Raw genomic sequence first — 17,852 nt, 5'->3', positions numbered from 1 at the left:
ACACACAGCATACATTTAGTGCTTTTTTGGGTTTAAAAACAACACAATATATAGCCCACAGCCAGTGCAAACCTCTAATATGTGTCTTTAATCTTCAGCAGCACATTTATCCTCTTGTTAGAAAGTAATTTCGTCATTCTGAGTTCATAAGGTGATGATACTAGTTAAACATGGCAGTTTGTTCATGTTTTAGGTTGCAGATGCAACATTTGCTGCTTTTTTCCGGCTCTTCTTTAGTTTTTTTGCGCTTCACTCTCGCGTTTATCTTGTTCTGACAGGATCGGATACACACACGCACATTATTAATATGAGCTCAAGAAGTTAGTTATATCAAATATGGATGCGCTGCAAGCTCTCTGCAGAACGTGAAAACGCTTTAGACGGGCAAATAAAACAACAGGACACATCAGATTTTGTTCTTCTTGGCTTTGTGGCTTTACATCAAGACGACAACAAGGTTAGTTTGAGCTCGGGTCGACCATGGCTTGTTATTATGTGTATATATTAATACAGTGTAATGTCTCGGCTGTGTTTTTAAAAATGTCGCTTCCTTTGTTTTTATTCTCCTGCTTCTGCGAGTGACGTATCTCTGTAAACCAATAGCATTCAGCTGCACGTCTAGCTCCGCATTTTAGTACCCTTTGGGCCTGTTGGTACCCTTTCCAAAGAGTGACTAAAAAGTGGTACGGTACGGTTCACTTTTAGGTAAACTTCAACAGTGGAAACGGCCATAAAAGCGTACCGAACCGTACCGTACCACTCAGTGGAAACGGGCCATAATGGTCTAATAGCAAATTTTATGGAGAATCTAGACTTGGCCTAGTCGTGAATAAGACTCTTTAGTATTGAAAAAATGAAAAAAAAATGTTTTATTATATATTAAAAAATGTATGTTCTGTTCTCATGAAATGAAAGTGAGCAGCTCACCTGAGCCATAAATGTCAGTAGGGCTTCTCTGTTGTGCTCCCACTCTCTTAAAAGTTCACTCTGGTGAGGAAATTTATCACAGCCAAGGAAAACTGACAGCTCAAAACAGTTAGTGTGAAGGTAACTGAAGTCATCCATGCCTACAAGAGAAGAGGGGACTTTACTGTGGTATCAAATCACTTTCAAATTGTTTTGGACAACCCTTGCTCTAGAATAAATATTCAATCATGCACCTGGAGGGGCATCTTTGTGGTACATTTTTCAGAACTTCAATGTAACCTTTGCAATATGTTACTATAATACCAGGATTGAACATTCCACTCAAACACACACACACACACACGATGCTTACTTCCTGGGATGGGCTTCCACTTTGCACGGTTGACAATTCCCATCCCACCTGTTGGATCATCACTATGGCATCCTCTTTGATATGATTGAGTCATGGTGCGGTGAGTAGATGCATATGATATGGCCAGCCAGCGGAACAAAGATTGGTCCTCAACCATTCTGATTTCTTCCTCTTGTTCACCCTCTCCATAACCCCCCCTATATCCCTCTGGGTATCCCTCTTGATATCCCTCATTGTACCCTTCAGAGTAACCCTCATGGTGGTACCTTTGGTTCTCATTATGATATCCTTGGTTTTCATTATGATAGCCTTGGTTTTCATTATGATAGCCTTGGGTCTCATCGTGATACCCTTGTGTTTCCTCATGGTACCCCTGACTCTGATGGTGATACCCATAACTTTCTTGATGATACCCATAGCTCTCATGATCATATGCGTGGTTTTCCTGGGGTCCGCTGTAGCTCTCCTGATGGTATCCTATGTGAAGGTAAGGGTTGGGTTCTTCTTCCTCTTCCTCATACTGTCGCTTACGTCGGTTTGCTCTGGAGCCAAGTTTTTTCTCCATAGCCTCAGACTCTTTGGTTAGACGGCGCATGTCAAACGGGTATGTCACTAGTTTCTCACCACCCTGCAGGTTGGCACCAAGCACAAATGGATGGCTTTCCATCCATGAGATGAGGGCCAGAGTCTCCATTGCAATCTGAAAGGTAGAACATAAAGAACATTATAAAACAAATCTGTTCTGAAAAGTTGAGCTCAAGGCTACTGTATGCGAGTGGCGGTTTAATTTATAAATAGCACATGATTATTTCCTCACTGAGCCATTGCTTGAGAGAATACCCTCAGGAATGGGAATATGGTGATTTGGTGTCAATTTGGGCACCATGCCTTTATCCTCTGAATCCCAATAAATGTTATTTAAGTCTGGAAAGTTCTGGAAGATATCATGGCCATCTTCAGTCCAGTGTCCTAATGTCCAGCTGCCCAACTCTGAACCCTGTGAAACAATGTGATGTTACATACATTAGTGTTACAACACCATTCATATTTGAACATTTGGTTAGCTGTTTTATCCACACTGATCTGTCTATTATTGATAATGTTTACTAGGAATTAAACCTGTCCAGATGAAATTATGATCTCTGGGTTTAAACGTTGAGATCAGATTTTAAAGTCTGCTATTGATGAATAGGGCTCATGAAAGTAGTGCACTTATTACTTTGCAATTTAAGGAATGCTTTCCAGGCCAGGCTTCTACTAATTTCAGAGAATTCCATTCTCAACAGATGACTGTATGCAGTGTTTATTTAGTTAGTGTAAACCCATGCATATGCCTCTCTTTCAGATTCACATTCATTAATAGTAAATTATCTTGAAACTGTGCATGGCTGACTGCTGTCACATCTCTGCCTTGTCAACACCCCAGGATTCATACAGTCATGAAAAACTTGGAAAAGTCACAGCATTTTGACATGGCATTTTCCAGGCCTGGAAAAGTTTTGGAAAATCAGAAAATCCCACAAAGTTTTGGAAAGGTCATGGAAATTAATTAAAGAAATATCTTTACACCTGAATCTAGGTTACTTGTCTTTACTTCTATTCTGTTCTTGGCCAAAAACATGCTCTCACATTATGAGTGCTGTGTAAGCATTAGGGTCGGGATGATAGAGTAATGATGATTTGATGATTTGGTTATGGGTAAATCAAAGACCATGTGGGTAAGGTAGTTGAAACGGTACACTACAAACAATTAATTTGTTATGAATTAATTTATTATTCATAAATAATTAATTCACTATTGCCTATGATGATGATACCATCGTCCATCGCGATGTATCACATTAGACATCGTCCAACCCTAGTAAGCATTATCTACATACATTTTACATAGATAATTTTAAAACAAATCGAAGTTTAAAGATAAGCTGTAATAAATTTTAACGTACACTGTTTTTCTTATTGGACAAAGAGACTCCACATATAACGTTATAGAAAACAAATTGACATTTCATATAATAAAAGATTTAATTACACAATTACTAATTCTGCTCAAATGTGCCTTTAATATGCTGACAAATATATTTTGCACAAAAATATAAGTTATGTAAATACAATACATAAAGTAAAAAATACAAATCAATGTTAAGACACATAAGCACTCACTCACTTTTCTTAGGCTTAATCGCTTCTTAATCAGGGGTTTGTATGTTATCCGTTAAACTATAAACTATAATGGTGGAATTCTTAAAGACACCAAATCTGAAACTATCAAAATATTGTTTTGTTGGTTTAAATGTCTGGCATATCAAATTTTCACTATTCATGCTTAGCTTTGAGTTTGACTATCTGTATTAGGCCATTTAGCGGGGATTTACTAGTTTACCTAACCTTTATTTACCTGACCTTGGCTAATTGACCAGAATGACCTTTTTATGCATTATTAGCATTAAATATATTAACTCAATTTTAAGTAAATAGCTCACTTTCTAAATGCTCAGTTCCTAAATGCTAAATTCAATAGCCTGTTAATTGTAAAATGCAAGATTTAGGAAAGTCATTATCATAGTCATTATTTGAGCAATTCCTAATTGCTGAAATTACATGCACTTTTAAAATTTTTACCGTATACATATTTTAAACGCACCTTCTCAAAAGCTTTCACATGGCCATCAGGATTGACTGATGGAACCAGATGGATTCGTGTTTCATCCACTAGGTGGCGAACTCGAGGGTTGCCATCTTTATATTCTTTACACAAATACTGCATGAACATTAGAAGCAGCTCTCGTCCCAAAGCCTCATTACCATGATAGCCAGCTGTGTACCTGAATTCTGGCTCTCCTGAGGAAACATATTAATATGTTCATCAACTGAATGATGCGCACACTTGCAATGCTTGGTTGTCCTTTTTTATGTAATTAAACAAAAAGGGAAAAAAATGTGTTCATAACTACTCTGTTGTTCCATACCTGTTTCGTGGACCCCAGGGTTATCAGTAATCTCCATGGCATAAATTTCCAGACCTTTAAAGCTCTTGCCCAAACTGTAGAATCTGGTGATGTTGGGACACTCATCAGAAATGGATTTCATTAGCTGTGACAAAAAAGAGACAATTTTGAAGTGATTATCTCCCTTTTTTAATCTCTAAGTCTACTTAAAGTTTTAACTAATTCTATGTTTCAAATATTTTGTGCTGCAAATATTAATGTTTTGCATTTTCTCTTTTAAAAATGCCTTTCCCCCCCCTTTTGGCCACTTATGAACTCTTGAGACTTCATGCTGCTTTCCATCACCTTCTCCATGTCTAGGTAGTTGTGATGGGTGTAGTCCAGGTTATCTCGACGTGTCACTTCATTCTCACTCTGGTGTTGACTAAGAGGATCTGAGTTAAAAATAAATGCACAATAATGAATTTATTTAGAAAATGTTTATCTAGGCAGAATGATTAGTAACAAGGTCTCAAACATTGGTCTTTTGACATTTGTAAAATAAGTATTTTGTGTCTGTAGAATGTGTCTGTGAAGTTTCAGGTCCAAATACCCATTGGATCATTTAGTATACCCTGTTTAAAATGTACATTTTTGTATCAGAGGGAATTGTAGTTGCTATCAGCTGTGCCTATAAATTGCCCTGGTTTTCCCTGCTAACTGTTGGGAGATTTCTCTTCAAAGATGGATACCTAGAATCAAATGTAAGAATAAGCACAGCAAAAAGACAGAAGAAAAAAAAATATATATATAGATAAGCAAATAATAAATACTACTACTACTAATAATAACATTATACAAAAGCAAGTTGTCATGAACAAATGGAAAAAAGCACCCCGAGATGAAGAAGGCATGGAGATGATGGAGAATGGAGAAAATAGTAATTTTTGTACTATTTTAAACCTTTAATTCATTTTCATGTCTAAATATATTTTGCGTACTTCTGTACAACCTGTGTGTATTGAGCAATGTGTACTGTACATGTTTAAGGCACATAACTAACTTTCAGCTGGTCTATTGCGCAGGCTTTTTCAGTTTCTCAAAATAGCAACGCACCAACAATGCGCCTTAACACACCTCTATTTTAGACCGGAACACCCGAGTCTACAAAGCAGCGCAAATGGATTTGCTATTTAAACAATGTGGTGCAAAACATGAAAATTAGGATTGCGTTGGTCTGAAAATAGCAACGCATCATGCCAAACACATCTTGTGCCTTATTGCTTTTTACACATCATAGCACACGTGATGCTGATGATGTGACAATAAAAGTGATTTGAAGTGATTTGATTTGCACCGGGTGTGTGATAGGGCCCATGGTATCATGACCGAGAGAGTCTAATACATTCATTCTTTTTCTTTTCGACTTAGTCCCTTTATTAATCTGGGGTCGCCACAGAATGAACCGCCAACTTATCCAGCATATGTTTTTATGCAGCGGATGCACTTCCGGCTGCAACCCATCACTGGGAAAAACCATACACACTCATTCATACACATACACTATGGACAATTTAGCTTACTCAAATCACCTATTGACCTTATTCTAAAATGCGGAAGTGCGCCTGTTTTCGCGATTGTCTTAGAACTTCCGATTCAGTCGCCTATGGGAGAAATGACTAGGAATAATAAACGGCAGAAAATGGCCAAACTACATGCTCAACAAACAAATGTTTGCATGACTACACAGACCAAGTAGCATAATATAATAAGAAAATATTAATTTGCAACATCAAGCAGCGTAACGAGCAGTTGTTAACGTCAAAAAATGAATGGAAGTGAATGTGACCGGAAGTCGCGAGACAAAAAGTTTCAAATGGCAGCGCCCACTCGACAGCTGAGAATAAGGTGAATACTGCATGTCTTTGGACTGTGGGGGAAACCGGAGCACCCGGAGGAAACTCATGCAAACTCCCTAGAGAGCTTAACAAGCTGCAATTTAAGAAAGCACATGCAATTAAAAAAACACCAGCAAATAAAGAAACGATCTTTATCCATTTGACAGCATACATGTTGCAAATTGGTCACAACACAAACAACTGAAGAAACATGCAGAAAATTGATCACAACACAAACAACTGAAGAAGCGCACTGCAAATTGGTCACAACACTTGCAAATATCCACGTAACACAACGGAAATGTTTGAAAAAATCATGGCGGACACTGCTGAGATATGGATGTGTTATTATGCTTTGACTGTTGCACAGTGAAATGATTGGTGGTCTTTGAAAGGTGAGTTGTATTTAGTTTATTTTATTATCCTGATTACACGACATAATAAACCATAACAACACATATCTATTATAATAACACATTCATATCTCAACAGCGTCTGTCATGTTTTTGGGTTCCCTAGAAACATTTCCGTTGTGTTACGTGAATATTTGCAAGTGTTGTGACCAATTTGCTGCGCGTTTCTTCAGTTGTTTGGGTTGTGACTAATTTGCAACACGTGTGCTGTCAAATTGATGAAGATTGTTTCTTAACTTGCTGGTGTTTTTTGTAATTGCATGTGCTTTCTTAAATTGCAGTGCGTTAAGCTCTCTCGGCCTCCATACCATGGTGTTAGAGCAGGGGTCGGCAACCCGCGGCTCTAGAGCCGCATGCGGCTCTTTAGCGCTGCCCTAGTGGCTCCCTGGAACTTTTTCAAAAAATGTTTGAAAATGGAAAACGATGAGGGAGGTAAATATATATATATTTTTTAAATATGGTTTCTATAGGAGGACAAACAATCTTAACGTTTTCCAATGCTGTAAAAGTGTGTAGAATATTTAATTTCAACATTTCTGTCAACGAAGATTTGCGTCATAGCCTGCGACACACGTTTCTATCAGCAGGGCGGGATGCCAGGCAGGTAGCTGTTGTAAACAAACCGGCGGCTGTGATGCGCCATGGAGTGCAAGCTGTCTTTGCCAAAGATGTACAGCGGGGCACGCTTTCTCATTTTCCCTCCCTGAGAGAATTCAAAGAAGCTCATCCCGATCACTCACTCAACGGTGATTATTTACAAGGTGCGATCGTTGATATGCAAACTGCATTTGGGAGCAGATTTTGCGAGTTGCGAAAGGAAAAAACGAGACTGTCTTTCCTTGACACACACCCCTGGAGATTGACCCTTCCTTGTTGAACACATTCCCAGGAATGACTCGAGCTCATCTTGAAATGGAAATGGCAGGCTGCGTTTTATTGCACTGTTTGTTGCCCAGATAAGGGGCACGTTGTGCACGTTCATTTTGATGTTGTTGTTTTTGAATCTTCAAAATAAAAATAAAAAATTAAAAAATCTGATTTCTTTATTGCATTTCTTTAATTTCATCAAAGCAAAACATAATGCAATAATATTGTAATGAAGTTAAACTTGAACATTAAACATACTTCATTAATATTGTAATGAAGTTAAACTTGAACATTAAACATACTTCATTAATATTGTAATGAAGTTAAACTTGAACATTAAACATATTTCATTAATATTGTAATGAAGTTAAACTTGAACATTAAACATATTTCATTAATATTGTAATGAAGTTAAACTTGATAATTAAACATAATGCATTAATATTGTAATGAAGTTAAACCTGATAATTAAACATAATGCATTAATATTGTAATGAAGTTAAACTTGAACATTAAACATAATTCATTAATATACTGTAATTAAGTTAAACTTGAGACGGCATCGTACAACAGAGTAGTCACGTGGTGCGTCATTCTCTACAGGATGCACTGCAGGGAAATGAACATTTAATCATGAAGGCTCAGTATGTATTTGTAGCCAACGAAGTCATTTTTATAGTAGGCTAATATAGCTAATTTAAATACATACAGCATGTGTTGCCATCATTATAAGGCTTATATAAGGCTTTTAATTTTTTTGCGGCTCCAGACATATTTGTTTTTGTTTTTTTTTGGTCCAATATGGCTCTTTCAACATTTTGGGTTGCCGACCCCTGTGTTAGAGGAAGGGAACTCCGCATGTGAGGCATGATTCCCAAAATGCAGTTTGACCAAGTGGGCCTAAACTCTACAGTACACCAACCTGTCAGACTTTATTTTGATGGTCCATTTGTTGAATTTAAGTTACACTGCATCTACATGCCAAGCAATTCTCATAAGATTATAAGTACTGTTCGGTTGGGGTTTGGGTTGATGTTAGTTTACATGTACTTACACAGTTTTTAATAGTCAGTTAAGTGTTTGTTGAACGAGCAGTATCAACAGATATTAAGCAGACAGTCTACTAATACTCAAATGGACCATTAAAATAAAGTGTTACCCACCAGCCATCCAGCAACATGTTTAGTGTCCCCTGCTCTAGGGGTTAATCAGCAGGGAACTTTATAGCAGAGAAAGAAATGAAGATTGAATTCTTGCAATACCAACGCATAGTTGTGTCATCATCAGTTGCGAAAACACTCTCAAAGCTTCCCATGAACTTCAGCGATGAGTCTAATAAAAGGTTGTGAATAGCTTACCTTGTACTGGGCAGCCTAAAATCTCCATCCTCATACACATGGTACCATTCCAGCTCTGTGGCAAGATACGGATGTAACGTGCCACTACCGGCTCCATAAACTGAGACAATACTGGGGTGTTTTTATCTGAGTTACCAAAGAATAACTGAGGACAGAGAGAAAGCAGAACATGAGTACATTTCAACTGAAACTAATCGTCAATGTATTTATATAGTTTAATATGAGTGTTTTTGTATTTAGTGATATTTTTAATATTTAGGTGAGATTTAGCTTTCCCCTACAGATAAAAAACAACTTTGCTTTCACATAATCTTGTGCAGTTTGACATATTTAATATTTGCAACTCATGAAAGATTTGGTTTTGGAATTTTTTCATGTGACACCATTCCATTATATTTTTTTTCCACCTGTCCACATTTTAGTTCAAATGTGATCCCATGGATTTTACATGTACATTTCCCCAACCCCCTTTTTACATGTTTAATGTGTTCCTCATATTTCACATGACTTTGAGATCAAATAATAACTGTGTACATAAAAAATAGATATGGAGAAAAATGATTGTGGTCTCTAATCTGGCAACCTACCCATTCAGCATATCCATCATGAAGAAAAGTCCACTCTCTGCTATCATTACTAAATGCCACATAGTAGGTAGACACATAGTCACTCCTGAAACAACAAAACATTAACAAGCAATGTATTTGTACAATGTTTAGATTAGATTTTGATTTGACAGTTCACTTAACCACATGGCTTCTAGGTTTTTAGGATCTGCCTTACTCTAAGGGGTCATCTCGTCCTTGAGTGATCACCCCTGTGAACTCTGTTAGTGTACGTGCATCCACTTCAATCCAGTGGACCTTCTCTTCAGGGTTAGCACACCATGCTCCACCATTCATATCATCGTCATCCCCAGATGCCTGTTAAATAAAGTAAAATGCTCACACTGACATGAAATCAAAGGTCCAGCTGCCAGTAAAAGTGTAGAAGTGCATATCTCTCCACATGTTTGTACCTGAATATTAAGACGAGCTCTGTGTGACCCATACCGATGTTGAAAAACAGAGGATGTTAGTAACTGGTCATTGTCAATGCGATGAGACTCCATACCCAAGGGAGGACATACTGAATAAAAAAGAAAAACAGGTGGTGGTGACTTGGATGGATGAAAGTGGGCTTTTTCATAATGCATTGCTGATTTCGGAATGTAGCCCCATTTCACTTGTGAGGGGAGCAGAAGGTCAAGTGTGTGTGTGTGTATATATCCACAGCTGTGGACTGACAGTATGACAAATGAGCACTGCTGCCGGTGAAGGTGGAAATCGTTTTAACTTTAAATTTTTGTCAAACAATGGAAATAAAAGATAGTGGCTGTGTCCAAAAGCGCATTCTTCTATACTATATAATATATGAAAAACAGTATGCGAGCAGAGTAGTATGTCTGAATTCACAGTGTATGAAAAACAGTATGCGAGAAGTACCTGGATGACCTACTACTTCTAGTGAGATTGTGAAGAACACATTCAATGGACGCTACACTATCCCATGATGCAAGAGAATTCACCAATGGGAATGAAAAGACGCAACTGACAGGGGTAGGTCATGTGATCATGACAAATGGCAGATGTAGTAGGTTTGAGTTTTATTCATACTACTCACATTCATACTATATAGAACATACTTTTATAATGACCATGTAAGTCTGTGAGTGAGTCTATTTTCTATGCACACACACATAGTATTGAACAGTTGTTATCGCTGCATTTGATGGACACAGTGCTAGCATTTTCATTACAAGACATTTCAGTTATGAAGCTTACTAAATATTAAATTTGAAACAATTATTGTTTTTCTGAAGACTGCTGAGTTTAATCTTTGAAAGTTTCCTAATTATGTTGGCTTGAGAAAGCCAACATACTGTTATACTACTCTGTCCTTGAAAACAAACTTATCTCCTCCTAGGCCAATCATGCCACAAGGCCCAAATGTGGTCAAAATGTGCCTTCTGCATTCAAGATTGTTGCTATATCTTCTCATGCCTGTAAGACTTATCATTTTTTAAATAAAAAATGTTAAATATAAAATTTTTATAATCCGGGCATATAAAAAAATTATACAAGCCCCAAATTTGGCCAAAAGTTGTATTATGATGCGATAGATTTTGTTGCTATATTTTTAAGGTTTATGAGACTTATAGTTTCCAATTAATCATTTTTAAAGCATTATTTTTCTCAAAATATGGCAAGCCATTTTTGACTTAAACTCCATATTTTTTACTGATATGGCAAGCCATTTTTCCATGTATCACCTTCACACTTATTAAGCATTGTATTTTCAAAAAAATACAGCAAGCCATTTTTACATAATGTTCATTCCCTTGGTCCCTTTATTAATCAGGGGTCGCCACAACGGAATGAACCGCCAACTTATCCAGCATTTGTTTTACACAGCGAATGCCCTTCCAGCCGCAACCCAACACCAGGAATACATAATGTTCAAGTCCAGTTTTTGATACTCAAAGACTGTCATAGAAACATCGGGGTTGATTTAGAACCCTCATATTGCCAAGACGCTTTGATGTATCATCACTAACCTGTCAAATGTCCCCATAGCAAAAAAAAAAACAGTATAACCTAGCAACCATTTAAAATAGCAATATCTCTACATCAGAACATCGTAGGGACCTGGGCATTGGCTTGTTTGACTCATGCTAGCAAATGGGACTTCCTGTGTACTATGCATGGTAACAATGATAATGGAAGCCAAGTGCTAATAACGATTAGCTACATGCTATGAATGATTATCTAAATGCAATAACATATGCTAGAAATGCCTACTAAGTATTAGCATTTGATCAAACATGTACACGAGCATTGCCATTTAGCAACTGCCTAGCAACTTTCTCAACTTTCTCAAGCCAACATCAAAGTTTATCAATGAACTTTAGGTTCTAGTTATATGTTTTAATTTTCATTATTGTGTATATTTTGATGCTCTTCAGTTCTTTAGCTGATTGTGACAAAGCACTTCTGCCTGTTCAAGAAAAACTGAAAAACCAAGCAGTGGACAATTGTTGTTATGTTAGCTTAAGAAAGTCAACATACTGTTATACTACTCTGTCCTTGAAACCAAACATATCTTCTCCTAGGCCGATCAAGCTACATGGCCCAAATTTGGTCAAAATGTGCCTTCTGCATTCAAGATTGTTGCTATATCTCCTCATGCCAATTAGATTTATCTAAAAAGGATTTAATTTATTTAAAAAGTTAAATGTTACATTTTAATAATTCGAGCATAAAAGAAAATTATACAAGCCCTAAATTTGGCCAAAAGCTGTGTTCTGTGATTTTGTAGCTCTGTCTTTTCATGTTTATCAGACTTATAGAAATGCAATAATTACTTTTTAAGCATTATTTTTCTCAAAATATGGCAATCGATAAATTCCATGACTTAAACTTGCTATGATATGGCCAATTTTACAAAAAGTATTTTTTTATTGATATGGCAAGTCATTTTTGCATGTATAACTTTCACACTATTACACATATTCACACTGCATTATATTGTCAATAAAATATGGTGAGATGTCTTTGGACTGTGGGGGAAACCGGAGCACCCGGAGGAAACCCACGCGAACGCAGGGAAGTACCAAAATATATTTCCAAATGATTTAGAATAAAAAACTATGAAAAACACTTATTTTTAAAACTACAAATGTATTACAACATATTTCATTAGAAAAAAAGAATATGAAAGTTTCAAATTAAAAACTGTGGCTCATTGTTATTTATTAGGCAAATAACAAACTAGCAAGCACATTTGACTTTCCTCAGTCACAATTTGGCCATTTGAATAAAAAAATTATGATAATGATAATAATAATAATAATAATAACATAGAGCTTTCTAGCCTCTCTTGTAAAAAGGTACATTTGAAAATTCATGGATAACAACAATAGCCAAAATAGTATTCAAATGAATTTTAATATAGTCTGCTTTTAGTGTTTCATGGTAATTTTTTGTTTCAAGAATAAGGTCAAAAATGTTTAATAAAAGTCACTTGTAAAATGTTTTCTCTATTTAAAAACAATACAGTAGCAAAAATCAGATTGTAAAATAAAAACATTTGTTAGCATTGGCCAAAACTGATTAAGATAGCTGAAGTCCCGCTGAAGCGACAGCCAACAGAGGGTTCCACTTGGTCTTAAAGTCTTTTTCGATGCGTTATTTTCACTATTTATGATGGTATAGCAGTCAAAATAGGACAAATGACCTCATCATATATAGGACAAATTCTGGACCTTTGTCAGTGAGGGGTGGGTCTTCTGAACCACCCGAAACCCTCTGGCTATGTGCCTGATATGCCTTGAAGTATGTAGAAAGTTGTGAGAAATTAGATCTTGGCACTCAGATGTTGCATGCAATTGTTTTGCGACACAAGCCATTTTCTACATGCTAATGTCTTTATTAATAAATTGAAAATATTGAAAAAAAAACCTTGTAAAACAAACTTCTTAATACCAGCAGAGGGAGAGATCAACTGTATTTGATTTACTATTTATTTTTCAATGTTTTACATACAAGTTACAATCAGTTATTTATGTAATAATGAGAAATTGATGTTAATGCTGTTTTCTCTTTCTACGAATCAAGATTGGAGATGAGAATGAAGGATTTTAAGTTGTATTTGTTCACCTTCACTTTTATTAAATACAGACTGGAATAAATGTAGCAGGTTAATCATCAGTGGCATTGAAATATTTTGCAATTATGATTTGCCTTTTTTATCACCAATAATAAATCACAGTATTTGAAGCAAAATAAATTAAGCATTAACAGTTGCTATTGTATCTTTTCCTTGTGATTCATGAACATGTTTGTCATTTAAACTTGTCAGTAAAGAGCAAAGGGTGCTCTATGGGTGCTTTCACACCTGTGAGTCGATTTAGTTGTTCCGAAACAGAGATTACAAATGTTACATTGTTGCTCTTTGCTCTTGGAGCGGTTCGCTTTCACACTGCAAAGTTTCTAATCGGACCAAAAGAGCTAAAACAAGTTACGTGTGAGTAAACTCTCCTTACATTGGTCAGAGTATCAGGGTTTATTTCAAGTGGTGCTCGCTGCAGAGCCATTTGATGAGAGGTGAGCTCCAGCGAGGGGGAGCTTAAGCTTGAGCTCCACCTTTTTTGCACTTCTTCTACGAGTGATGTCACTGGGGGTAGGGTTAGGGGTGGGGTTGGTGTACGCATTAAAACAGCTTACAGGAGGAGGAGCGACAGCTCATGCTCCCCCTCGCTGGAGCTCAGCTCTGCTCAAATGGCTCTGCAGCGAGCACCCTCTCGTTTATTTTGCAGCGTCCCGCTCAGCTGTCAGGAGAGGTGGTGGTTTGGTGGTGATTGACGGTGCGCGCGCGCGGGTGAGAAGGGTGTGCGACGAGGCCTATTTGAGGACCGGGAGGGAGACGCGAAATTACCGGGAGATCATCACTCGTTTGCGGGCATCCGGAGACTCGCGAAACTTCCCGCCATACTCATAATTCTCTCTTCATATAGCCGTAAGCCTATTACATATCCATAAAACACTGTGATATAACCGCGCTCAGATCAGATTGCTTTCTCACTGCAGTCGAACCGCTCCAGGGTTTGTTTCAATCGAGCCGAGACCACCTCAATCAAGCGATCTCGGAGCGATTACTTTGGTGCGGAACAGAGCGCGATTGCCCTGTTCACATATGCCAAACGAATCGCGCTAACTGGGCAAACGAGATACGTTCCGAAACAAAAGTGTAGGTGTGAAAGCACCCTAAGTGCAGTGTAAAGTTGGTTCTTGCTTGTATCTTATCAGCCCTTAAGCTTTAATTTTTGGGCTGTTAGCTTTCTGCACAAAAACTTGTGACATGATTTGATGAGACTTTCCAATCTGTTTAAACCTCCAGTGCTTTATTTTTCTTTTGAGACCAAAATAAGTAAATGTCCATGACCTAGAGTTAAACGCAAATGAACTTAAAGAACTTGCAGTTATTCAAAAAACCAGAATCTTAAGTCTATTGGACGGCTTTTAAAAAGTGGTGGAAAATCATCACCATTCAGTCACCATTTCACTTGTTTCATTGACAAGCTGTTCAAAATGGATTGGGATTGTAAGACGGAATATCCTGTCCAACTTCTCAGCATCTTAATATTGAGACCAATCATGATGGTTCAAGTAAATTTCACTACTTATGACTACCAAAGCTGTGCATTTTCCTAACAGAAAACCTTAAAAAACAGTTTGTTTGTTGAAAGCATGAAAGAATGTTGCTATAAACTTGACACATGTAGCACTGATCCTGATTCTGTAGTAAACCCTGACTTAAGAGTCTCATCTTCAATTCTGCAGTCAAAAGAAATTGGTTTTAGTTTTATCACAAATTTATTTTAATGCAGCCAAGAGAAATTTGTTTTAGTTTTATCACAAATATATTTTCACCAAGACGTGTATACCTATGCAATCTAAAGGACAAATAAATAAAAAGTTGGATTGGATAAAAAAAATGCAGCTGATATTAAACACATCAAACAACACATGATTCGCAAAGAAACTATTTTAGTAAATCCAAAGAAATACCTTTGAAATATCACTTTAACTTCTTAACAGAGGCTTTGTTTTAACACTATTTTAAAACTGTCCATGGTGCAACAATAAGTACATCCCAAATTTCTTAAGAGAAAACTAAACTGAACAGAGAAAGTCAAGAAAGCCTTACGGGGAAAGTTAAGGAAACCTAAGTTAAATTTGTTGTAAAGGAATTATCTAGAATTCTAATGCATAAAGTAGCCAATTCCTAAAGTGAGTTACATAATGAAAAGAGACATTAAAATACTTGTTTATATTATATACCTGTCAAGATAATTGCAAACTACACCGAATTAGCAATGCAAAATAACCTTTTGGTGTCTTCAGGATACAATGAACTTTCGTTCTAAGTGTCTTAATTCAGGGAATTGTGCATTCGGATGAAGGATTGTATCAATGTATCTGTTTCATGAGCTGGGAGGACATTTGGAATTTTCTTTGACAAGATCCAGCTGTGAAACTAGAGCAGGATTTGGGCAAGGTTCAGCATCTGCATTGACTTAGAAAAAGGTACAATCTTCCAAAATGTTTTCACATCTCAAATGCACTTGAACAGTGACACTCAAACACAAAACACTGAACTGAATGCCAATATTATGTTTGGAAAGAACTGCAGCCAGAGGTTAGAGCTGAGAGAACTACAGTATTACATCACTTTAGTGCTCTTATATAAGATTCTTGCATGTCACAATAATATTTTTCACTATCATTATGTCCTATCTGTCCCTAACTGTTTCGTGTGAAGGGCCAAAAACAAATGCCATTGAGAGCCAAAAATATCATTGGGCCGAAACTTAATACAAAAATAAAATGAAAACATTAAAATTGTATTAACTAATGCCGTATAATTTAAAATGAGAACTAATTACAATAAAAAAAAATTTATAACACAGTGGAGTTCAATGCTAAATCCACAAGTCAAACAGAATCTGCCTTTGCCTTCATTTACTCACTGATGTCTCTAACCGCCACGTGGCAGTATGTATATATATATAAAAACAACTGATTAATTTACAGAATTTAATATTTCAGTTAGTTTTTTATTAAGAAATAACAGTCTATAAACCATCCTCATAATTCTCTCTCTCTTTTCAGGTGGGACAGTGGGCGAATTTAAATGTTACCATGTGCCAACTTTGGCCCGCGGGCACTAGATTGGGCATCTCTGCTATAAAGAAAATCAACAAACAGCAAGCATTTCATCTGGCTACAGTGTATGCCCAAGCTGAGTCAAACCACTTACTTTTAGGCTCTCTGTAGACACGTGGTGGAGGTCTGTAAATCCTGCGTTCTCTCTCCTCTTCTTCCAGACGCTTCCTCTCTTCCCTTTCTGAGGAGACAATACATTGTAAAAAAAAAAAACAATATGTGTTTACTATTGATACAATGGATATGTGCAAAGACATAGATTACATAATTTGACTTCCAGATAGTCAAGAGCCTCCCTTACCCATTATTCATCAAGATATGATCAGAATTTTAGGGGAACCCAAGAAATAAAGACTTACGTGGCTTAATATAATGTAAATGATTTTATGACACTTTATGACATATGTAGTTAAAAAATGATGTGGAGTGTTTATAATGTTTTTCAAGAGTTCACACTTAGCTGATAATCAATAAAGCGTATTTGGCATGCTGTCCCGGGAGAGAACCCTGAGCTCGTAATATCCTCGAGCCCGGGGCTCCCTCCTGTTAGAAGGGGTCCTCGAGGTCAGGTAGGTCTCGAGAACTCCCCTGCTTGTCACCGTGAGAAGTGTAAACTCGGGTTGTATTGGGTGATAATTTGTTTTAGTCGATTGCTATGGTTTATGTTTTTGGACGGTGGAAGGAAACCGGGGAACCCGGGGAAAACCCACGCGAACACGGGGAGAACATGCAAACTCCACACAGAAACATCAACCGACCCGATGGGTTGGACTGGCGGTGTTCTTGCTGTGAGGCAACAGTGCTAGCCACTGGACCATCGTGTCGCCCGATCAGAAAAAGTGGGAGGATGTAGGGGTGGAAAGGGAGGGAGCTTCAAGACGAAGATAACTGGAGTGAAAAACTCAGGTTATTTATAATGCTTCCGTAATCATCTAATAGGGCTGATTACGGAGCTAACAAGGAGCCAGCCGTGTTGATTATAAGCACGTGATCCTCTGGAAATTAGTTTATGAATAAACCACACAAAAAGTCCACATTCGTTTACAGTTAGAACTCTTAGCTGCTAATAAATGCTTGTTGGTCAATTCAGTCAAATTGCTACAGTATTTTTGTGGTTGACTGAAAAACAATATGACCTTTCTATAAAATAGTTACTGGCAGTTGTGGTCTTCTAAATTTGTTGTCATTTAGTGGCTAAGAACATATTATGTTCAGTACAATAGCACTCTTAAATATTAACTATAAACAATACAGCATATAAAAAACACTGTACCTTTTTCCTCTTGTTCTTTTCTCAGTCTTTCTCTCTCCTCTTCTAGTTTCTTTTCTGTTAACAAAACAGAG

General features: G+C 37.1%; 2 protein-coding genes and 1 long non-coding RNA gene across 4 annotated transcripts in view; 1 reads left to right on the top strand and 2 right to left on the bottom strand.

Annotated features, from left to right (window-relative positions):
- Positions 1 to 17,852, bottom strand: part of grk5l (G protein-coupled receptor kinase 5 like) — a 785,510-nt gene that overhangs the window by 612,889 nt on the left and 154,769 nt on the right. The window lies entirely within an intron of this gene.
- The window catches only part of aebp1b (AE binding protein 1b), a 41,639-nt gene that overhangs the window by 1,384 nt on the left and 22,403 nt on the right, over positions 1 to 17,852 (bottom strand). For both annotated transcript variants that reach the window (XM_087265376.1, XM_087265377.1), the window contains exons 9-20: positions 17,782 to 17,835; positions 16,603 to 16,689; positions 9,761 to 9,870; positions 9,526 to 9,665; positions 9,330 to 9,414; positions 8,743 to 8,887; positions 4,573 to 4,661; positions 4,249 to 4,372; positions 3,924 to 4,120; positions 2,097 to 2,276; positions 1,280 to 1,979; positions 928 to 1,067 (exon numbers count right to left, since the gene is read on the bottom strand). In XM_087265376.1, the coding sequence (XP_087121502.1) occupies positions 928 to 1,067; positions 1,280 to 1,979; positions 2,097 to 2,276; positions 3,924 to 4,120; positions 4,249 to 4,372; positions 4,573 to 4,661; positions 8,743 to 8,887; positions 9,330 to 9,414; positions 9,526 to 9,665; positions 9,761 to 9,870; positions 16,603 to 16,689; positions 17,782 to 17,835 (2,051 nt within the window). The remainder of the gene's footprint in view (positions 1 to 927; positions 1,068 to 1,279; positions 1,980 to 2,096; positions 2,277 to 3,923; positions 4,121 to 4,248; positions 4,373 to 4,572; positions 4,662 to 8,742; positions 8,888 to 9,329; positions 9,415 to 9,525; positions 9,666 to 9,760; positions 9,871 to 16,602; positions 16,690 to 17,781; positions 17,836 to 17,852) is intronic.
- On the top strand, positions 12,769 to 16,676 carry LOC147842836 (uncharacterized). The gene is made up of 3 exons (XR_015498541.1): positions 12,769 to 13,854; positions 14,099 to 15,511; positions 15,657 to 16,676. It is a non-coding gene; the product is annotated as an uncharacterized LOC147842836 (long non-coding RNA).

Source organism: Danio rerio, chromosome 8 (genome assembly GCF_052040795.2).
Source record: "Danio rerio strain M-AB ecotype USA chromosome 8, GRCz13ab, whole genome shotgun sequence".
Taxonomy (NCBI): Eukaryota; Metazoa; Chordata; class Actinopteri; order Cypriniformes; family Danionidae; genus Danio; species Danio rerio.
This window is presented reverse-complemented; position numbering and strand designations above follow the sequence as displayed.